Source organism: Jatropha curcas, chromosome 1, assembly GCF_041381405.1.
Source record: "Jatropha curcas cultivar XTBG-Jc1 chromosome 1, XTBG_Jcur_1.0, whole genome shotgun sequence".
NCBI lineage: Eukaryota > Viridiplantae > Streptophyta > Magnoliopsida > Malpighiales > Euphorbiaceae > Jatropha > Jatropha curcas.
The window spans coordinates 2,622,360-2,646,253 of NC_143151.1; the positions used below are offsets into that span (position 1 = coordinate 2,622,360).

A 23,894-nucleotide genomic window follows, 5' to 3' on the forward strand; every position below is an offset into this window, starting at 1 on the left:
TTTGTGGTCCTAAAACCAAACATCTTTCCTATCGCAATACTTTAAAAAACAATTAGAAAATAAAAAAAAAATATGTGTAACATACGCGCTAATAATGCAATTCGATTAATAACTCCACTAATGTAAACTCATAATCAAAGCTCTCAACTATAGTCAACGCCACACACACAAAGCAAACTCCAATTCTTATTTTTATTTTTTTTTCAAATTCCTTTTTGTTTTTTTCTTTTAAAAACAAAAAATAAAATCACTAAAAAAAACATAACTATTTCTAATTTCAAACCTCCCCTACCCCAAAAGTCAACGCCTCCTCTCTCTCTCTCTCTCTCTCTGTACTTCACCTCCTCCTCTTCTTCTTCTTCTTCTTCTCTTCAGCCTCCTTTTCTCTCTATCTCTCTACCTCTCTACTTGGCCATGAAACATTACTGGAAGTGATTTTAGTGAATACCCAAATATAAAAAAATTAGCTTTTCTCTTTTATCTTCTTTTATTTTCAATGGGTAATGGGTTTGGTAAGCTTACAGTCTGTTTCACTGGAGCTGGAGAGGCTCGCCGGCGACAAGATATATCGGTGTTCTTGTCCGACCCACTGGATGAAGGCCTGGGTCACTCTTTTTGTTATGTTCGCCCAGACCCGACCCGTCTCTCCTCTTCTAAAGTCCATTCAGAAGAAACCACCACGTTCCGGACTATCTCTGGTGCCTCCGTCAGCGCCAACACATCAACGCCTCTGTCCACGGCGTTTATAGATCCTTATGTGTATAATACTATTGACAGAGCTGCAGCTTTTGAAAGCTCTACTTCTTTTGCGTCGATTCCTCTTCAACCAATTCCGAGAAATCTTGTCGGTTCAATTAATTCGGGTCCTTTGACAGGGAGTACGGGTATGGTTCCGGGTTCGGGTCCTTTGCTAGAAAGAGGGTTCCTATCTGGTCCAATTGAGGGAGGATTTATGTCGGGTCCATTGGATCGTGGGTTATTCTCGGGTCCGCTTGAGAAAGGTAGTTCTGATCAGTTTCAAAGAAGCTTCTCTCATGGCGGTTTCGCTTTTCGACGCAGATCGGCAAAGAGGTCACTGATTCGGGTATTGCAAAGAGCAATATCGAAAACACTGTATCGAGGGCAGAATTCAATCGTGGCACCTATAAAAGGCGGAGTTCTTAAAGAACCAGATTGGTTAGTGAATCCAGAAAAGCAACATAACGAGAATTTGACTGTAAGTAGCATTAATACTTTGAGTCATGATGGTAGTTTAGAAGATGATGATAGTTTTGAGAGCCAAAATCTTCATTGGGCACAAGGAAAAGCAGGGGAGGATCGTGTACATGTAGTTGTATCAGAAGAACATGGTTGGGTTTTTGTTGGAATTTATGATGGATTTAATGGTCCAGATGCTACTGATTTCCTCTCCACTAATCTTTACTCTGCTGTGCATAAAGAGCTTAAAGGATTGTTATGGGATGATAAATTTGAATCTGCTAAAATCTCTGCCCCTGTATCCTCCCCTGTTCGATTGGCTGATGCTAATCCAATTTCAACATTGGAAAATGGTTTACAAACTAGTGAAAGTGATAGAACTTGCGGAAATGATGGATGTTCAAGCCAGGACTCGAGTTTTGATTCGAGTTGTAAGAGAAAAAAGGGAGGGAAATATAGAGGAATTGCAAAGAAATGGGAAGAGAATCAAATGAGATGGAAGTGTGAATGGGATAGGGAAAGAATAGAGCTTGATAAGAGATTAAAAGAGCAATTGAATCGATCCAGGTCGGATAATGGAGCTATAAATCATACAGATGTACTAAAAGCTCTGTCTCAGGCTTTGAAAAAAACAGAGGAGTCGTACTTGGATATTGCTGATAAAATGTTAATGGAGAATCCAGAATTGTCTTTGATGGGTTCTTGTGTGCTTGTAATGTTAATGAAGGGAGAAGATGTGTATGTCATGAATGTGGGTGATAGTAGAGCAGTATTAGGGCAAAAAGCAGAGCCTGATTACTGGTTAGGGAAGAGTAGGCAGGATTTGGAGAGGATAAATGAGGAAACTTTACATGATCTTGAAGCTTATGAATGTGAAAGATCAAATTCAATTCCAACTTTGAATGCCTTGCAACTTACTGTTGATCATAGCACGAGCGTGGAAGAGGTATAAACTAGTTTGTGGTTTTTTGGTGAAAAAAAATCTATGCTTGAAAATTTTTTGACATTAGAGCTGCTTTTTTATTTGTTCTAGTGATTTGAGCCTTATTTGGTTGTATTTTTTCAGGAAATTCAAAGAATAAAGAGTGAACATCCGGATGATGTTTGTCCTGTGTTGAATGACCGTGTCAAAGGTTCATTGAAGGTCACTAGGGCTTTCGGTGCAGGTTTTCTTAAGCAGGTAATTTTATCCAGCCTAAACTCTCCAGCTCTTGATTGTTTTTTGTTAGAAGCTAAAAACGCAGTCTTGTGTATTGTTTGGAAAAAGTTCAAAAATTAATTTGGGAGTTCTGTTGATACAGCATGAAGATCATATGATAATCTTCGGTCATGATTTTAACCCCCTTGCTTGGTATAAATGAACTTCAAATGAATTAGCTTACAGATTATGTAATTTTGTTAAGTTATGTTGAATCCCATAAATTAAATTCAATAGAGAGAAATGAACATTCTCACCAAATATGAAAATATGAAATTTAAGTGAACTTCAAAACTTTTGTAGAATTCATTCGTACCAAACAAAACTGAAAATTTAACTATTGTTCAGCAACTTATAACCCTTTATCTGACTATCTGAGCAAGAAAATGTGTGCCGGGTTGAAATATTGTACAACAATATAATGTAGCTTATAACCAATTTCTGGCAGAATGGGAAAAGAAAAAAAAAAAAAAAAAGAAACTTGATTGGTTGATTTAGAAATAGCAATAGGAGTGATTAAAGGAGTGGATTGATGGGGGAAAAAGAGAAGCAATTTCAATTGGAGATTATTATAATTTACTGTTCTTGGCAAAAGCAAAATAAAATGATAGGCAATATTTTGTAAGTGAACTTTTACATAAAGCACCACGTACATTAGTAATTTTGAAGTTTGTATATTTTCTATCGAAGTAAGTGTGGTCCTGAAAACTTTATGTACAATAAGCAAATGGTTAATTTCACTTCCATTATCAAGGAGGGCAGAGCATTTGTGCAAATGTGTGTTTCTTTCTGCTCTTTTTTCAATTAAGTCTGCAAATTTCTTCTATCTTATGCTTGATTTCTAATATGCAGCCTAAGTGGAACAATGCACTTCTAGAAATGTTCAGAATTGACTACATTGGCAATTCCCCGTATATAAATTGTTTACCGAATCTCCGCCACCATAGATTAGGCCCTAAAGACAGGTTTTTGATACTTTCCTCTGATGGGCTTTATCAGTACCTAACAAACGAAGAAGCTGTCAATGAGGTTGAGCTTTTCATCTCCTTACAACCTGAAGGTGATCCAGCACAGCATCTGGTTGAGGAGGTGCTATTCCGAGCAGCCAAGAAAGCTGGTATTACTTAAATATCAATAAGAAAGCTTGTCTTTTCTTTTTTTTTTTAAGATATAAAATATCTAGAAAAATTACTGTATTGATCTCGGTATAATAATGCATTGCAGGTATGGACTTTCATGAATTGCTCGAAATACCACAGGGTGATCGAAGGAGATACCATGATGATATTTCAATAATCGTTATTTCTTTAGAGGGAAGAATATGGAGATCATGTGTATAAGTAGAGAAAAACCACAGATAGAAGAAATATAGACATCTGCAAGGAGGCGGAAAAATCAGGCATTTCCTTTTTGCCATTTTGTCTCGTTCTTTCTTTCTTTCTTTCTTTCTTTCTTTTTTTTCCTTGTCACCTCTGTAACAACAATTAAGTTTCCATGAAATGAGTGTTTTAGGAACTTAGTTGTGCAATGTAGTGGGTGATGAGGAGTGTAAAGTTGTAAAAGCAGTAGGTTCTTCTTGATGATTATATATATATATAAACTGTCATAGAAAATTGTAATTTTCTACTAATAAACGGCATTCCTTTTGAAAAGGGTTTTGTTCCATACTATCTCTACTTTTCACTTTAGGGATTGCCTTTCTTCTTCTTCTTCTTCTTTTTTTTTTTTTTTTCCTTTTAATTTGTACATTAGTCTCTTATGGGGTTGGCAACAATAGCTATCTTAGCATCTGCATCTTTAATCTTTTTATTATCTTTATTAATAAACACTTTTTTGGGCATATTGATATTGTGCTATGTGGGAATAACACAGGTCTCATTTTTGTTTATGTTGGCTTTCTCCTTTTCAGTTTAATAAAGATACATTGGTTGCCTAAAAGCTCATGATCACTTAAGACGTGTACCTCTAGTTCCAATGGCAACATGTTTCTTCATTTTTTTTTCCTTTTGGTAGACAATACCTGAAAAAATATAACCAAATGGGTTCGTTTAAGCCTCTTTCCTGGCTCATTGATTTGGTACACAATCACCGCAAATTTTAATATTATCTTTATTCGACGGTAACTTTTGAACTACGATTTAATATTTTGATCAAATCAAAATTCTATTTTTATTAATTGTAGTATTTAGTAATTTAATTTTTATTTTGTATAAAATATACAAAAGGTTAAACACTTCAGCTTTTAAATCAATTTTTTTTTACAATTGTTACCCATTAATTTTTTTCTTTCCAATCCAAGAATTATTGAGCTTGGCATTTGATTAGTAATTCAATGGCTAAGTTACTAACATCAACTGTTTCTTGGTGAATTAGCGTGCATCAAAAAGGGTATTGACCGTGCATTTATTGGAGTAAGGTGCAGTCATAAATAGGCTCCCACTTACCTAGAACCAAAGTCAAAGAAACCCATTACAGCCTTTTTCTTTCTTGAAATAAAAACCTGACATGAAAGAGCATTAGCATTAAACTCAAAAAGGTCAATCAAAGAATACTAGTACTATTAGTAACACTTTATTAGTACAATGTCTTTTTGTCAAAATAAGTGCCCTGCAACGTGAAGATCCTATAAAGGGTAAATGACTGACTGTGACTGACTGTGACTGTTACTTTAATCATAAATCTGCCCCAACTTCTAACCACTTCCACAAATTGATGGTAGTAAATGTTTTGCAGACTGCACTTAGTGAAGAAGGTGCGGAGGGTATCATTTATAACATGAACTAATAATTTTAATTCACTGTCTCCTTTCAATTCCTTATTTGATAGGTGAGAAAAAAATTTCTGATTAAGTTTTTTTTATCAGTAATCAAATAATTTTATTAAAATTTATCAAAATAGAGCGAAATTAAACCAATCCAACAGGTTTTTCTCGATACATTTAAAGAATCTAATGTTCAAAATTAATAAGAAAACTAGAGAACATCTATTGAAGTAAGAGATGAAAATTAGAAAAGAGTAAAATGAAAATAAAAAACCAATATAAATCCAAACATCCCGTCAATTAAAACCATACCAAAAATGGAAATTCAGCGCGAATACCTTTTTTCGCCAATAGAACAATGATTTCTACTTCTTTCAACATGAACAAATTTTTATTACATTAATCTGCAAAATAATTTGTTCATTCTCACATTGTCATGGCCTTTTATTTTTTTTTTTTTGAATTATCCAACAAAAAGCATTTTTAAAATAAAATTTCATGATCAATGAAAATATTTTAAAATCTGAATTCCAAAACATCTCAACTGTTGTGAAAATAGCAATAAATTCAATCTCATTAGAATCTAGAACCCCGACTAACCGGTAGAAAATACAAACAACATGACCAATATTGTTTCTTAAAACACCTCCCACAGCTGCTGCGCCGAGCTTGCCTAGAGAAGATCCAATAACATTAAATTTGCACCAACCTATTATGAATATACTGATAATGTTTATATACTTAGACTCATAATATATATATTTTTATTGATTTAGCACTTTTTAATGGATTTGGTGACTACGTACCGATACATCCTAATACGAATGGTATTATCTTTTGTTGATTTTATATTATTATTATTATTATTAAATTGTTAATTATATGAATTGAATTATTAAATATTAAGGGTGAAATATATCTACTATCTATAAACATGTAAGACTAAATATTTTGATTTTTAATTATATGTGATATTAATTTATTATTTTACAAATTAATTGTTATTTTAGTATTTATATATAAAAATATGGTGATAATTCCTTGTTAAATTTAAAAATTTATATATTAAAAAATGTCATAATGTATTAGATTTGTATTTGGTTAAAAAATTTGGAACTACCAAATTTCAATGAAATGGTATAAAATAAAATTTTAAATTCCAAAAAATATTTGGAATGGAACATAATACAATTTCAAATTTCAAAAACGAAATTGAAAGGAGGGTTATTTGATTCCATACGTACGAAATTACACCCCTAGCAGTAGGTAAATTAATTTCCCCATAATGCATGTCCTAATTTTCATCTCTCACTCTTTTTTGGACATGGTTTTAGTAAAAAGTGTGCGAGGCCCTTTTGACCAGCCATAGCACCAAGCCCATATATATATTTTTAAGGCAGAGATTTAAACTTTAGAAAAAATTTAATTGTAAGCCAAGTATCTTAGGCAAGAATCGATAAGTTCCCATAGAATTAAAAAAATTTCCGAATATAAAAATATATTATATTTTTATTTGAAACGTTTAGATGTTCTTAATTTTTAATTTGATATATTAAACATTTCGATCTATAAAATTGTTATATTAAACACTTAAATTTATAAAATCAAAATTATTAACCATAAATTTTTATATTTTTAATTATTTAATAAGCATACAAATATGCAATTCTTAATATTTTAAATAAATTTTTTTAAAAATATATATAAATGCTTAATACATTAAAATATTTAATAAATATAATTTCACAATTTACTACATTAAATAACTTAAGTTAAAAAATAAGAATAATACCACATTTTTGTAAAATATTTTTCAAATGAAGAGTGATGCTTTTACAATTTATAATCCACCTACGTCAAAGTTCTCAATGTCGAGATTTTCAAAAACCTAAAAGCTGGAATATTTGCACCCACGTAGCTATGTGTTTGACGTTTTGGTTGAACTTTGCCAAATCTTTTTCAAAAATGAAACAAAGACTTTGAATACCAATTACACTCAGTTCATTTTATTATTACTTTTGTTAAATTTTAATTGGTGACATTTCAAAAAAATAATTTAATCGATCACATATATAAATTCATCTATATATTTTTTTACGAAAATTTTTATAATATCTTAAATTTTATGCTCTTTTCATGAAAAAAAAAATATTATTTGGGGATTTTCTAGAAGGATTTTACTACCATAGATGTCCAACTCTTTTAGGTTACCATCTAATCTTTTTTTTATCGTATTTTATAAAAAATGTTGGGAGCGGAGACAAGGCATCAAATGATCAAAACAAGCCAAACTTGGCGCTCCTTGTATGTAATTTCCCACAGGATCTCCCAAGACTGGCAGTAGCAAAAACTATACTGTAAAAAGGAAAAGAAAAATTCAAATTCAAACTTAAGAAGTTAGAACCGGCACTTATATAGCCCTTCTAGAGACTGTACAGATGTTGACTTCGCATCCATTCTTTAAAATGCAAAAACAAATAAAGAAAAGAAACTAATCTTTCCCATTTATTGTCTTTCTTGAATTCATCGCTCTCACCATTGTCACTCTGTTACTTATAAACATTCTTTTATTCATTATTTAAATCTTTGTTTGAATCTTTCTCCCCATTTATGATCTCTAATTTTCTTTTTCTTATTTTCTTGATTACTATTTGGTAGAGTGTAGTAGGTTATAGCACACATTTTCTTTATTGATTGGTTAGGCTAATCTTTCTGCTTACCTTCTTGAAAAATCTGAAAACTAATTAGTAATTTTCTTTTCTTTTTTCTAAATCTTGTAATAGTTTCAAACTAAAATGTCTATCTTGAGCAAAGACAATAGCAATAGCAGCAACATGGGTACACCTTCTTTCTACGAGTTCAAGAAACAAGCTTCTTTTTTCTTTAAAGAAAAGATCAAGAGTGCAAGATTGGCTCTAACAGATGTTACACCTGCAGAACTGTAAGTTTATTTTATGGTTCTGACAAATTAAGTTTATATTTTGAACTTGGATTGAATTTTTATGGGTTTTGCTTGAATATTTTAAAAGATTGACTGAGGAAGCTACAAATGGAAATCCATGGGCACCAGACTCACGAACTCTTGGATCTATTTCAAGAGCTGCTTTTGAAGTTGATGATTATTGGAGAATTGTTGAGATTCTACACAAGAGGTTTGAAGTTTTTATTAATTATTGTTGTTGTTATTTTGTTATTAAACTTCCACTAGGTTCAAATTCAGAAAATCAAAATTCAAGAATAGCACTGAGCCAAAGTTAAATTGGTTTTTGATATGTAATTATTTGTGTATGATTTTTTCTTTTCTTTCGATTAGGTTTTTAAGATTTGAAAGAAAGAAATGGAGGGTTTCTTACAATTCACTAATTGTGCTTGAACACTTGTTGACTCATGGACCTGAAAGTGTAGCTGGGGAGTTTCAGAATGATGTAGAGGTTATTAAAGAAATGGAAGGCTTTCAATACATAGATGAAAAAGGGTTTGTGATTTTCATTTTTTGAATTTTTTTTCTTTTATTCTGTATTGATAGTTCTTGGATATTTAAATTATGACAAGATAAGAAAATTTGGTCTGCAGATTCAATTGGGGGCTTATTGTTAGAAAGAAATCAGAAAGAATATTAAAACTGCTTCAGAAAGAAGTTTTGTTAAAAGAAGAAAGGGAGAGAGCAAGAAAGTTGACCAGAGGAATTCAAGGATTTGGTAGCTTTTGCCAGAGATCACAAGGAATTCTTCAAGAATCATCTTCACACGGAACGTTTGCAAGAAGCAATTCTCAGTTTAACAGTCAAGATTCTCAAGAAAATGAATTATCGCTTTCAAATCAAGAAAATTTGATACAGAAAAATGATACATCTGTTGATGCCACTTCCGAGCAGGGCAAAAGAATGCAGAACTCCAAATCTGCTAATAGTTTCAGTAATGACTGGATGCTTGAGAGAACAGAAACAAGTTTCAAAGAAAATATGGCTCCTAAAAAGGAAGAGTTACATAACTGGAATATCTCTGGAGAGGATGATAATCCACTGTTAGATGACAAGAGAGATGAAGTACAGATTGTAGAAGAAGATCACCCATTTAGTGGTACCGAGAAGGAAACAGTCGCTTCTCTCCTTCCACTGAGAGAAGGAATCCTGCAAGGATGTTAGGGTTTGAGATTTTGTTGTAGCAGATATTGCATCTGCAAAATTTCCAGAAATATCTTATCAGTGGCTAAGATTTGTTGTTGCTGTCATTTTATGTTGCAGGTTTGATAATGTTGTCTTATTGTCCTAATGTATACTAAGACAAGGCTTGTATTCATGAACTTTTACATAACGTGGTAGAAAAGCCACTTCCTGTAGTTTGTTTTATATACAAAGATTAAGCAGAGATGGCTTGAATTCATATCTATACATACATGATTAACAACAATGTAATACATACATATACATGAATCAATTTGGATTTGTTAAGATTTGCAAAGCCAGTCCTGAATTGCGAGACGGAGCGCATGGTTGGGAGTAAGATTCAAGTGACTCAGCTTCAAATTAGTCATTGGAGATGTTTCATGGCCATTTTCCAACCATCCGCGCAAGGCTTCACCCTCATAGGTGAATCCATCAGCTGCCACTTGAGGATCATGCATTATTTCCTGAAAAAATTCATTAAATGCGTAAGCCACAAGGTGCAGAATGTAACAACTCCATCCCAGGCAAAGATGACCAGGCACCTGGGCTGGGCGTAATAAGTTCATCACCAAAACAAATTTAAGAATCTAAGTCAACCATACAAGGCTTATGCTTATAGTCGACCAGAAAATGATAAAATCATGCAGGGCCGGAAGAAGGGTATCTGCATATTTTATTGTGTGTGCCTCTGCCGTGTGTAGATACAGTATAGTCAAATTGTTATCAACTTTTTTTTGAAGAAGCATTTACGTCATCTACCTACCTGAAGAATGGGGCACAAGAAGAATGATGGCACTGGTCGCTCTTCTGACACATGCAACTGCTCCAATTCCCGAACCAGAGCAGGTGTCAACTCAGGTCTCTCCCTGCTGCTCAATTCACAGAACTGTAGCCCCAAGTCTACCAATCTTCTTGACACAAAAGTTGGCCATTCTCCTGCTGCAGGATCCAAAATTGAGGCTAATTTCCCGCATGACATCATTCTACGCACCTCACCTACCAACCCAACAGGAGGTCTTCCAGTGAGTAGCTGTAGAATGATCACTCCAAAGGAATAGACATCGGACTTGGTTGTTAGAACACCAACTCTATGGAACTCTGGATCTGTGTATGGAAAAGCACTCTTTGGCTCAGTGCCTCTGCGAAAACTTGGCGAATAAAGCGTATCATCTGTTACCAGCCTGGACATTCCAAACTCGCATATTTTGCAGCTCAGTTCAGAATCAAGTAGGATATTTTGTGGTTTTAGATCACCATGGACAATCTTTTCAGGTTTAGAAGAGTGCAAGAAGCAAAGTGCACTTGAGACTTCAGCTATGATCCGTGCTCGCACCTTCCATGTCAAGGGCGAAATGCTGCTTCTCCTAAATAGGCCGTCATGAAGGCTTCCATTGGGCAAGTACTCATATACAAGAGACCCTGCTTCTGAGCACGCACCAAGTACAGTCACTAAATGAGGGTGTTGTAATTTACCAAGAACTTGGACCTGCATAAACAAATAAGGTTCCTCCAGATTTATTATTACAGATAAGAGGAAGTAGGACATCCATTGAAAGCAATATGTTTTTCACCAGGCCAGTTGCACTCTGAAGTAATGTCAATATCACAATACACAATTTCTATTTGAAGTTTTCCATGCATACTTCAATTACCCTAAAAAGTCAAGGAAACCTAGATACTAGCATATGTTGCTAATCTAATCTTGTGCACAGAAGTTTTGAAGGTTCTTTCAGTAATCAATAAATGTAAATTAAAAGCTCATGTCCAAATCATAGTCAAATGTTCGGGGACACTCAAGGCCTGCATGTTGACGAACTAAAGGGTGACACTGACAGGTGAATTTTTTAAGTCTTTGCAAAGCAAAGACCTACGAGTAATGCTGTAACTGTCAGGCATACAAGCAATTCACAAGATAGTAAATAGGTACAAACTACAGGGTCCAACAAGCAGTTGAAAGATACAAAAATCTATGGCAATGTTTTCTTCCCCAATCATGCGAGGAAACCTCAAACTCTTAACCATCATTATGATATTAGACAGAGAGAGAGAGAGAGCAGCTAACCTCCTTTTGAAACTCTGATTGGCCTTGCGTGTTATGTGGATGCAGCTTCTTTATAGCAACAGTTCTACCCAACATTTCACCCTTGTAAATGCAACCATATCCTCCCTGCCTGAGTTTGAAGGTTTCAGAGAAATTGCATGTCGCAGTTTGTAAATCAGATAATGAAAATTCTGCCAACTCAGGCAACTCTTCAACTAAACCAAGAAACTCATTACAGTTTGGAGCTGCAACATGCCCACGGTTTTTCCAACGCTCAAGCCAATGCACAGCTTCCATTTTCTGCCGTCGGATTCTCTGCTTTTCCTGTCGTAGAGATGCAATGGAAGTTTGAATAAGTTTCAATTCTCCAGCAGCTTCATCCTGTCTACGGTTTGCTTCCTGTGCACGATTGTCTAGAAGAGCAACATTTCTCATAGTCCTTTGTAACTCTTTAGTTATTTCTTCTTTCTCATTTAAGAGTTTTTCTTCTTCCTCTATTATATTCCTCAGTGCATCTTCAGCTTCTACTCCACGTTTAACTTCATTTGCATATGCAGAATCGAAGGCTTTGACCTGAAGAGAACTAGGAATCAGACTTCTGAAGATAGATAAACAAGATATCTAAAAGTCAACTATAAGACATAATTGGAAAAACATATTGGCATGATCACTAAATATGTCTCAAATCTCCAACTAGGAAGTAAGATCCCTAAACTTAACAAATTCAAATAAATATGTACAAAACTTGCTGAAGCTAATTGTGAAATGCAAGAATAGAGGCATGCAGACAGAAAAAGAATGCGAATATCTCATAACTCGTACTTTTAAGGAATGCTTTCACCAATTGACAGAAAACATGGAAAAATAAAATTGAAACTCTACATCAAAAGCATGCTGATGTTCCAAGTGTTCTTTTTCTTTTCCTCCCCTCTTTTCGTCCCCTAAAGTTAAATCCTATGTAGATATGCAATGTCCAGACCCTAATAATACCGACAAACTCAGAAAGCATAAAACATTAAAACTTATTCTTCTGAAAATTCTGAAAGTACAAGGCACGAAAAGTGAAATGGACACCGTTATTGTCATCATAGTAGATGCTTTGAGCAAGTCCTTGAAATAAAAGTGTGATGCTGAAATCATGTTTTACCTTGCTGATAACTTGCAAAATTTGGGATTCCAATTTTTTACGCCTCAGTAGCTCTTCAAATGCTTTTTTCCTTGATGCTTCTGCTTCTATCCTTAATTCTGCAAGCTGACAATATAAGTGATCTTCCTCAACCTTTGAATCAGAATCTAAAGACACCCTTCTTTCTGTGGAAGTCCCAGAGCTACTACTTATAGTACCAAATGAATTCTGGATAGAGCGGGGAAAACATGTATTAGCAGAACTTGATCTAGCATGCAATATTGGCTCTTCTGGACAGGTTGACTCACTTTGTACCCAACCACTAATTCGAGCACAACTTACACCTGCTGTTGAACTAGATCGATGATATTCTGGGTCAAATGGCAATATGCTCTTACTATACCGCAAAGATTTAGACCTTAAAGTTTCGTTACTTGCACCCAGCGAGTGATCAGATGGTGGCAAAAGACTTGGCCTTTCACAAGCTTCTCTTGTCCACACATGTTTCCCTTTGTTGATAAACCATATTTCACAGAATAGTGGAGCATCTTTGGCTACACTATTCGCTTTATTGTTGCTCTTCTTCACCTTCATGCAACTGTATTGGGAAATTAGTATTTCACACAACAAAAACACAGATAAATAAGTAAAACAAACAAATAAAACTCTACAATATCTCTACATTAAACCAGAACAGAACCATCAGCAGAACCTAATGTAGATTGTATCTATTATAGTAACAGAAAAACTAAGGTTATACAGAAGATGCTAGTCTGCTGGACAAATTTTGCTTAAGAAGACATGCATTATTTAGATATCCAATTCCTTTTTATTTACATATCAAAACAACACCAAAGCCAACTTGAACAGTCAAGTAATAAACAGAGTCTTATCTAAGGAAAAAATATCAGACCATGAGAGAGCATTGTGTTGCAACCTTATATTATCTATTAATGCATGATATACAGATAAGCACGCAATTATAAACAAAGGTTAGGTGTTACACCATTGCAACAAAATTGGCTTCATAGAAGAAGAAAAAGATCAATCATACATGTTGTCCAGGTTTAATTCTCAAGCAGTAGCCTACTTGATGGAGATGAAGTATGAATGAAAGTACAGAAGATTTATAAACCACATACCTTTCTGGTACAGCACCCATAATTAATTTCCTAGCACCATGTCTATTTATCAATTCTACTATTCCCTTATGAACTTGCTCGCATTCAGTTGTAATGATACTTGCTTCAACCTGCAAAGTAACCATGTTCCCTGAGAGTGGTAGATGAATCCATCAAGAAGATAAATGTCTTGGAAAAATCTAATGTCTTCGATATGGAATTGCATGAGTAATGATGACTAGGCTGAAACATGGAAAATAAAACTAGCAAAAAGAGTTAATGCATAAGATAACTCTTCTTGCCAACTACTAAAAAAGAACAACCATTCCGTCAGATATCTCTTCTCTGTCGACTACTAAAAAGAACAACCATTCCACAAGAACCATTGGGAACTAGACCAAAACCCAAACTAAGCTGAACTATAAACAGATTTTTTGCTCCATCCAATTCTGGTTAGGACGAAAATTAACATTCTGATGGTATTATCATCAGTATCCTTTCATGAAAAAGGTGTGAGTAATCTACAATGACCACAATCCTACCAAACCCATCCCCTTTATCCATCCTAGATTCAAATCCAGCAGTAATCAGTTGGATACTAATGTGCCATGTATTGATTTCATTTTCTTTGTGAAGCAGAAAGCTATAAATTATTTGTAAGTGAAAAAATATATTCCAGGAATTCTGTTGAAATAATCTATAAGACAAGCACAAATCAAGACAATTATATCATTTCCCTACAATAAACAAACAGCATATTTTTTATAACCATACTAATCACGTAGGCCAACAAGAAATGTGGGATACAACTAACCTTGGCTTTGTGACAGATGGCCAAGCAATTCTCTAAAAGTTTCTTTGTCAATTCCCTTTCCTCCCGTCTATGTGCTGAAACTACTTCAGCATTTGCTTGACTTGCGGGTAGTTTTCCCACTGCAGTAAAAATCTAAGAATTAATAGAACTTGAAACCACTTAGGGAAAATACATTAATTAATTTAACTTTTTCTTTTCTCAAGAAATTTAAATTAACAGAAATCTAAACTTTTTCCAATAACCAGAAAATACAGCCATTTTTAAACCTTCAAAAAACAAATTTAACCAGGAAATTCTGCATTTCTATTTTCTTGTGGAGAATTTCTGTATTTATATTAACATATAACCAAATGGAGCAACATCCTTCAGTTAACATAAATTCAAAGACAAAACAAGAAAAGCTAAATTCCACGAGTTAGAAATTCAACCAGCATTTCCAAATTCAAATAGAACACATAATTAGGCGGCCATTGAAGAAAAGGAGGAGAGATAGAGAGAAAGAGAGTTACATAGAGTTGGTATAACAGAAGAGGGCTGGTGAACGTGAAGAATACAGATTTGTTTCTTCCCAAAGAGTTTAATACTCCATTGAAGCAAATCCACAGCTTTCTCAACAGATTTCCCCACAGCTACATACACTTTCTCACCACCACCTTCTTCCACAATACCCGGCAAGTGGGAACTCCTCGCCCGGTCATACCCAACCCGGAAACTTCCAGGAGAAGAAAACCCAGAAAGTGAATCACGGGTCGGGTGCACGGGTTCGAGAAGCTCCATGCTTACAGGGAGAAAGATGACAGCTTTGAATTGGCGACAGGCAAGATGGGTTTGTTTGTTTTGTTTTATTGCAATATAGTCGTATGTGGTAAAGACAGAGGAAGAACAATCAGAAAACTGAGATTTTGTGGAAAATTTAATGTGACAAATTAATTGATTTTCTTTTCCTTTCTTTTAATATTTTCAATTTAGTGTTTGGTTTCGCGGAAAAGAACTGCTTGACTTACTCAGGTTGACTTACAAGAGAATATCTTGAATGAAAGCTGTAGGAAACGGAGTTTCTGCTATGCTCTGAGGCATCAATACCCTCAACTCAAAATATATCACTTATTACAATAAGTTAAAAATAATAATAATTGGATTTATTTTCAATAAGTTTTTATAATAGTCTTGAATTTAGTAATATAATAATTGGGTTTCGCCCTAAAATAAAAAATTAAAGCAAATCATAAAAGGATAAACTAAATACTCACTCGAAGATTATTAAATTTATAATTCTCAAAAAAATATTTTTATTATGAATTATTTTTTTGAGAAAAATTAAAAATTTTTATCAAATCAATCTTAAAATTGTTAAACGATTCGATAAATGTAAAATTCATTGTTTTTTTTATACAAGGGAGGACTAAAACCCATAAAAAAAAAAAAAAAAAAGAAGAGCCGAATTAAAAAATAATTTTTATATGACATAATCCTATAACACATTAAATAGCTAATAGAAAAAATAAATTTTGTATGATATTTTTTTATATAGCAAGTTGTAATAAATTGGATTAGAAAACTTCTATACCATTTTTTTTCTATGAATTAAATTAAGATAAGTTGAAATAACTTATTCTTACTTCACATAATCAAATGGTACAATTTTTGAAACCTTAAAACACAATTTTTATGCCATTGATCAATTTTATGTTGCAAATAATAGATTTCAGAATAAATAACTTTTAGTGACGTTTATATTTATTAAATAAGTTATATAAATTGCGATAAATCATTTTTGTTTCACTTAATTAAATGGTACTGGAAGTCATAAACCCTCGAACACGTAATTTTTGTACCTTAAATTAATAAATAAATAATTTTTGTTCTCCATTTATCTTTTTTATTTTATTTTTTTTTTTGAACTTATATTATTTTTAGTTGTTTATTCCATAAATCTAATTTCTCTCATAAACAAACCTCTCGTTTAATTTCTTTAGTACTAACTAGCATTTCAATTTCTTAGGCACTAACATGAATTGAGACAAGTATCACAGCCACTAGTGTGTTAGATTACAGTTCACATCATTAGGAATTTTGGGTTTACCTAACCGCACATTATTAATTTTTTTAATAGTAATTAACGTCAAGGATAGTAATTATATTAATCAATAAAGTGGTATAGCAGATGAAGTAGTAGGTAGGAAAATATTGCAAAGAAGCAGTGAAAAGGATGAAACATACAACATGACTGTCCATGTAAGTTTGAAAAACTTTGGAAAGTTTGAAGTTTTTGGCCTTATATTGTGGAAAATTTGCTACTTATAGTTCTTTTTTTTGGGGGGTCAAGGGAGAAATTTTGAAGTTGGAAGCTCATTATTAGGTCAGGGACTAAGATTGTTAAATTCTTAAAGAATTAAAAAAATTATAAATGATCGGATTTAAAAGTAATTAAATTTTTGCATTGCATCCAAAAGCAATTTCTTAAATATAATGATTTTATTAAATAAGTAAACAAAATCTAACGGGCATATCAAGAAAGTTCTTTTTTTTTATATAATCAAGAAGTTCACTCTTTTCATGCAGTAGAGTTTAAATATTTTTTTATTTTTTTAATAAAATATACTTCTCAGAAAATTAGACTTATATCTCATTTTTACAGAAATTGAGAATCGAGTTCGCTTACATTCTTTCTGTTTTTGCTTTTGGCAGAGCAAGAGAGAGTCTTTGGTCAAGCAGTAATGTCCATGTGATGCTTGTGCATGGAAAATCATCTTTGAATGGAAAGTTTGAATTAGGTGTTGTTTTTGATTTCCCTTTGGAGACCATTAATTAGCTAAATGTTTGACCAACATCAACTTCCACAGCTCAGCCAATTGAATTTTATATAAAAAGAATCGACCATTACATCAGGCAGACCAAAGTGATAAGTAAAGATGATTTTGCCATTTGACACTTTCTGTACTATCATCAAAGTTTATCCCCTTGTCTTAGAGTTTGTGTTTGGGCTTTTTTAGTATGCATTAAGAGAAAACTTCGCTCTTATTAATAAGGTGTTGCGATATCGATATCGATTTATATAAAGTTAAAAATATAAATTCGATCTCTAAGAAATACGTTTTATTAAGAGGGCCAAATATGATAAGGGGATTACATTTTCTGATTATACAAAAAAAAAAAAAAAAAAAAAGCTCCAATCTTCTTATACTATTATTTTATACATATAATTTCACGGTTAGATCAAGATGATATTTAGGTAAAACCTTTTCAAACTTTAATACTTTAAATTTTAAACTCTTAACCTTTCATATGCAATCATTTTCCACTGATTCAACAATTGTTTACTGAACAAATTTATTTAGTTTGTTGTTTTGGCATTATAGCACACCACCGATCATTTTTTTTTTTTTAATTATTATCCTATAAAAACAAAAGCAATGAGATACAAAATTAAGAGAAACTGAAGCTATGACCAAAACCCATATGTGATTTTGGGTTTGAATTGTGGAGCCCAATTTTCTATTCCTCTAAAAAGGCCAATCGGGCCCATGAGCCCATGAAATTGTCCATTGGAGGTACCCGAATGCCATACTGTTATGCACCTATATTTAGGTTTACTCATCACTTAACATTTGAGCTTACGTAATATAATTATACATTGATATTTTAATAATTAAAATTAAAAAACAATAGTTTCTCAAAAACATATATATTACGTTAAAAAAAGAAATTAATTAAGAATGCTACTTATAAAACAAAACACAATTTGTAGCTATCACCTCATCTTTTATTCTATATGCGTGTAACGTGTGTTCTATCTAACCAATTAAAGAAAGAATAACGTGAGTCTTCGATTGATCTTTTGAAATTCCACAACACACATTTATAAAATTTATGAATAATCATATTATATTCTTAATCCGTAAATTTGTTATTCCGAGAAAGTGACTATATTCCATTCTTATTCTGCAAATTATGTATCACTTATTTAATTAATAAATAGAGAGATGCTCACTGTCATATTATGCCCACAAGTGCAATGTATTTGGGTATCAATTGATAATAAAGATTAACAAATAATAATCATGAAACTCAGATTTTTAATTATATATACAGATTTCCTAATCTTGCCGGCTACTGCAGCTGATTAATCCAAGAAAACCTCTGTTGATCCAGATCTACTATGTATGTATGCGGGTTAACCCTAGCTAAACCTTGAAGGAAGATACTATTATTTTATTAACCAAAATCCAATAAGTTGTAATTTCGAAAGTACTATATATATATAATTATAAATATCATCAATGATTTATTTATTAATAACATTCTCTAATTGTTTAAATTAAACGAAACCCTAGAGGGAGAAGTGGCGGGAAAATTAAAAATGTGGTAAAGAATAAGGAAAGTAAGGAGAAGGAAGATGGGGAAGGAAGAGATGATTGATAGAGATGGGGACATGATGATCAGAGATGGGAAGCAAAATGATTAAGCATGAGAATGAGAATGAGATGCAATTATGTGCCATGAGAGTGTGTGTTTTGGTGTTCACTTTTATTTTTAAGCAATTATATATTATTATACCCCACATAATATTATCATAACATTTCCCAATATCATACATAATTAACTTCATAATTACTGCACAAATCTGTCTATTAATTATAATAATCACACTTGTGCCCTCTATTTTGGTGTATTTCCACTTGTTCCCTTAATACCTTACCAATGTAATTGCAATTGATATCAATTTTTTTCTAATTTTATTTTCTAAATACTATTAATATTATTTCAAGAAATTCAACTTTTCAATATCTTTTTTTTCAATAACTAATAGAATGAATAATATCATTAATATTATTTTAAAATAAACAATAAAAATTTCAGGATTGTTTTTCCTATTATTGCATAAATTGTATGTTTTAAATTTTTTTTATATTCACTTTATATTGATAAATAATTTACTTATCTCAACTTTATACTATTAAGTAAATTATAAATTTTTAGTAGCATTGAATTCATCTAAAATACATAAAATAAAACTTTGAAATGCAATGAATATTCTTTGAATTCCTTATAATAATAATAATAATAATATTTCACATTTTGTGCAATTAACTTCTGAGTAAATGACTAGTTTAATAAGAAGAGTAGTCTCTCATACAATATTTTACTAATAAAAATTAATCTCCTCTCCACATGCCATTTTGTTGCTTGCTAGCTCATTTTTCATTACTTGATTTGCCATCATTTTTATGCCCATCAATTGCTCAACATTTTAGAAAATTCATTATAATTAAAAACTTGAATTTGTATAAAAGATTTCCATTTTCCTTTTTTAATTTTGTAAACCAAGAGCAAGAACTACAACAACTATGCTAAAATAATTACATTATATAATGACTTGAATACAATATAACACTACTTAAATCTACCTATTTCATAATTGAATTATTTCATCAAATTCGAGTTTGATTCAATTTACTAAAATATTTTACTAGTGCATTTTTTTTTGAAATAATTTTGCTAGTGCAGTTTGAATAGCTTGAATCTTATTGATAGAAAAATTATTCAGAATTGATCGAGAGTTATTTAGTCATTTTCAAAATAAATAACACTTGATCAGAGATTAACATTTATTATATATTTAAAGTTTGAAATTCTCGCTCGGTATTAAGTTTTTGTCTTTTACCTAGAATAGCTATAAAAGTCTATAAATACTTATACCGAGACTCAGAGAAGAAGCATTACAATCTTTTAAGAGTTTTCTTTGAATCAAATACAATTGTTATTTGCAAATTTCATTACTATCACTTATTAATAGATATTTTGAATTAAATAAAATTTAAGTTAGATAGTACTATTGCATATATAAGTGAGAATTACCACTCCACCAAAAAAAAAAAAAAAAAAAGAAGAAGAATTACCATGTGCTCAAGCAGAATTAGAAGGACAAATTGGGACATAGAGAAAAAAGAAAAAAAAAGTTGTAGCCCAACCCCAGGCCCCAGCAGTGTGGGAAACCTGCTAAAAAATGTGCAGAAAGCCTTATCATGTCCATCATGGGGTGAAATCCAAGCAATCCAAGAATAGGACCTACACACTTTCCTCACATCTATAGAAAAGAAAAAGAAAAAGAAGAAAGAAAGACATTCTCAAATCTTAAATCTCAAATCATCATCTCTATAAATAGAATATCATATTTCATTTCAAGAGAAGAAACATTACGTGTTACAATGGCTTCCTAAATTTTTTTTTAAAAAAAATTTCAATTTCTTAACAACTCCCATTTAAATTATAATCATAGACTAACTAAATTACAACAAATCTTGTTGTGGGAATCCTAAGGCCAAAGACTCATTGGTCATTAGTTAGTTCCTACTACAAGATGAATATAATTATTATTTATGGCTGGCCAGGCCTGTTCTTTTGTAGGACCCACTCATGAGAGTGTGTATTTGTGGGGGGGGGGGGCCTACATGCATTGGGACCCATGTGAAAATACAGCTTTCTTAATTGCAAAATTAGTGGATGTATTATCTGTTTTTGTATTATTAATTTGATTTATGGGATCTGATCTGAGTAGTTAGTGAAGATCAGAATATTGTTTTTTAATTTATTGAGATGGTCAAATTTGATCCGAAAATTTTACTTATTAGCTATGGAAAGAAGAAACAATTTTATGATAAACAAATTTTTGACTTTGTAATTTGATAATCTTCATAGGAATTATTATATTTTTTTCAAGAGTAAAAACAATAATAAAAATAATAATTAAATAAAAGAAGGTGTTATGATCCACATGGAAGTAACTTTTCGTATGCTTTACTCATAAACAAACTTGATTAACCTAATTGTAAATCTATATATAGCTGATCTGTTATTTAAAATGACATCACAATTATTTGTCTTATAATTAAATATTTTTAATTAATTAAACAAACACAAATATTTCAAAGTACAAAAATGATCTTGCAGGCTTCATCAAGAGAAGGCATGCTTAATAATAATATGGGCTCTCCATCAGGCAGACGCAAATAGATATTGTCTTTTTGCAGCCACTTCAAGGGACAACATTAGCACTCATGCACAAATCAATTTTTCTCTCAAAAGGCTTAATTAGGGTATAGCAACAGATCAAAATGGGAAAACAAAATCACTTTTTAATTTCTTATTTTCACTTCTAGTTAATGGATAATGTGCCTATAAAAACATACTTAAAATCCAAAAAAAAAAAAAACATAATGTATTTTTTCTAATGTGGATTCTGGGAGGATTGATGCACCTAATCTTTTCAAAGAGGCTAGTTTTATAGTTTGATCGATGGCTTATGTTCAAGTCGCAAGCAGAGTAATTTTATTGTTATATTAAATTTATAAAGTTACCCTCTAAAAAAATAAAAATATTAATGAAGAAAAAATAAATCAAGAAAGACACTTTGTTTCTTTGGGGGGAAGGGAATTCATAATATAGGTAGTTAGCTGTGTAAACGAGCTGAGCTGAACTAGAATGGCTTGAAGCTCGGCTCAATAGAATTTAATTAGCTGGGTTTGAAATTTGATGAGCCTAAAAATTTTAGATTTGAACTCAGCTTGAAACTCGAGTTTAACTCAAAAACAATTTTAAGCTCAATTCTCAATATTCGAATAAGTTTAAAATAAATATTATATATATGTATATACATATAAAAGTTCGATAAGACTCAATAAATTTTTGAGCTGAACATCATTAAACTCAAGTTCAGCTTATTTGCAAATGAACCAGCTCGCCTCCTTTAAACTCCTATCTATATTAGTCAAAATATCGCGAGAAATAGAGAGGGCGGTGGCAAATGGCAAATAGCAAATACATGGACATAGGTTAACATCAGATGGTTTTTCTGTAGTAAAGCACGTGAAAAGATGCATCAAAATGTGTAGAAAATCAGAGGAAAAGCGATTGGCATTGCTTAAACCAGATTTTATACTAGTTTGTTAATGCCCTCACCCATATGAGTGAGTGAAAGAGACTCTCTAGTGTCCTTAATTTTAGAGCAGAAGAAAAGGGTGAGAGACTTTTTGTTTATTATTATTTCTTTATATATATTTTTTTTAAAAAAAAAAAAAAAAAAAAGTAAAGAAAGTGACAATAGATGTGAATATATGTTGCCTATATCATAAGTCTGCATTGGATCCTTCGCCCAAGTGGGTTTCTTTCTTTCACAACACTCCTTATTTTCATTCTCTCCCATAAACAAACACTTCCATATAAGCTAAATTCCAAACAAAGCTTAAAGAATTTAAATCTTTGTGTTTCTATTTGAACATCATTTCTTTTTTCTCTCTTAATTACCTTAGCTCTTCTTGTCTGTTTGTTTATTCTTATATATATTACTAGTTTTTACTGTCTTCTTCTTCTTCTTCTTCTTCCTCAGAATTCTGAGTTTTAGGTTGATCTGTTGACTGTGTTTGATTATTTGTTACCGTTTCTTGATTTTTTTTCTTGATGTTTTCTCAATTAAAGCCGCTTTCGCTAATGGGGGTATCAAATTCTGAAATGCTTATATCCGAGAAGGATTTGAATTCCATGGAATTCAATTTCCTTGTAAGACCTTCATTAGAATTTGAAGAGAAGTGTGAAATTGCATCCTCACAAGACTGTATTAATGATGATGGTAATGATCTAGAGCTAAATCCAAAAGAACGAGAACAAGAACAAGAAAAGGAAGAGGAAGAAGAAAAAGATCGTAAATGCAAGTTATTGGTTTCTGCTTTAAAGATAGAATTGCCATCTTTAGAAGAAGTCAAGATCAACCAAGACGATGATGATGGATTCAAGACTCCAACATCTTTGGATCAAAAAATTCCAATTATCCTTCCATGTCCACCTGCACCAAGAAAACCTAAATCCCTGCCGACAAATAAAAGAAAATCTCTGGCCCCACCTGGCCGGAGAGTTCTTCTTGATCTGTCAAATGAGATTGAATCTTTGTTTCCTCCATCTCTTCGAGCCGATCTTGGTGGGAAGATTAAGAAGACTAGACAAGAGAATGAATTCAAGGTTACAAGTTAATGAAGTACATGTATTTTTCTTTTTATTTTTTTGTGAAGTTAATTAGTTAATCGTTAGTTAACTATGTCTTTCTTTAACTTCCATTTCTTGATTGCAGAAAATTCCCAAAAGAAATGCTATCCTATCTATGAAAATTTAACTTTCGCGTTTTGATTTCCAATTAACTTCCTATTTTTGGTTGAGAAATTTAATGGGATATTTTGTATAGGTTAGGTATTAAATTTTTACCCGTAAAATATGTACATAATAAATGTAGATGATAGATCTGAAATGTGTAATTCTAACCTACAATGTCGAAAAGATCAAGAAAACTAAGTACAAGGTTATAATGTATTTACTTATAGGATTCCTTATGGATGGACCCCATTAGAGCACTATGTTGTTCTTGATTAATAGACTCTGAATTCGAAGATTAAGCCAAGAAAATGGATCTCGAAAAAGGATTGC

General features: G+C 32.1%; 4 protein-coding genes across 4 annotated transcripts; 3 read left to right on the top strand and 1 right to left on the bottom strand.

Moving 5' to 3' along the window:
* The first annotated feature begins 272 nt into the window (after window positions 1-272).
* Window positions 273-4,060, top strand: LOC105628255 (putative protein phosphatase 2C 4). Its single transcript, XM_012209638.4, has 4 exons — window positions 273-2,143; window positions 2,264-2,377; window positions 3,248-3,512; window positions 3,620-4,060. The coding sequence occupies exons 1-4, from the start codon at window positions 497-499 to the stop codon at window positions 3,733-3,735; spliced, it is 2,142 nt and encodes a 713-aa protein (XP_012065028.1). The 5' UTR covers window positions 273-496; the 3' UTR covers window positions 3,736-4,060.
* Window positions 4,061-7,610: 3,550 nt separating this feature from the next.
* Window positions 7,611-9,542, top strand: LOC105628254 (ENTH/VHS family protein). The gene is made up of 4 exons (XM_089719713.1): window positions 7,611-8,097; window positions 8,186-8,308; window positions 8,470-8,631; window positions 8,730-9,542. The coding sequence occupies exons 1-4, from the start codon at window positions 7,952-7,954 to the stop codon at window positions 9,298-9,300; spliced, it is 1,002 nt and encodes a 333-aa protein (XP_089575839.1). The 5' UTR covers window positions 7,611-7,951; the 3' UTR covers window positions 9,301-9,542.
* On the bottom strand, window positions 9,446-15,489 carry LOC105628253 (U-box domain-containing protein 33). Its single transcript, XM_012209636.4, has 7 exons — window positions 14,933-15,489; window positions 14,424-14,542; window positions 13,631-13,740; window positions 12,510-13,086; window positions 11,384-11,935; window positions 10,085-10,807; window positions 9,446-9,785 (listed from the first exon to the last, which is right to left on the bottom strand). Exons 1-7 carry the CDS (start codon window positions 15,198-15,200, stop codon window positions 9,603-9,605), a joined length of 2,532 nt encoding a protein of 843 aa, XP_012065026.1. The 5' UTR covers window positions 15,201-15,489; the 3' UTR covers window positions 9,446-9,602.
* A 7,056-nt stretch (window positions 15,490-22,545) lies between these two features.
* LOC105628252 (cyclin-dependent kinase inhibitor SMR1-like protein) lies at window positions 22,546-23,607 on the top strand. The gene has a single exon (XM_012209635.4). It carries the CDS (start codon window positions 22,881-22,883, stop codon window positions 23,445-23,447), a length of 567 nt encoding a protein of 188 aa, XP_012065025.1. The 5' UTR covers window positions 22,546-22,880; the 3' UTR covers window positions 23,448-23,607.
* The last annotated feature ends 287 nt before the right edge of the window (window positions 23,608-23,894 follow it).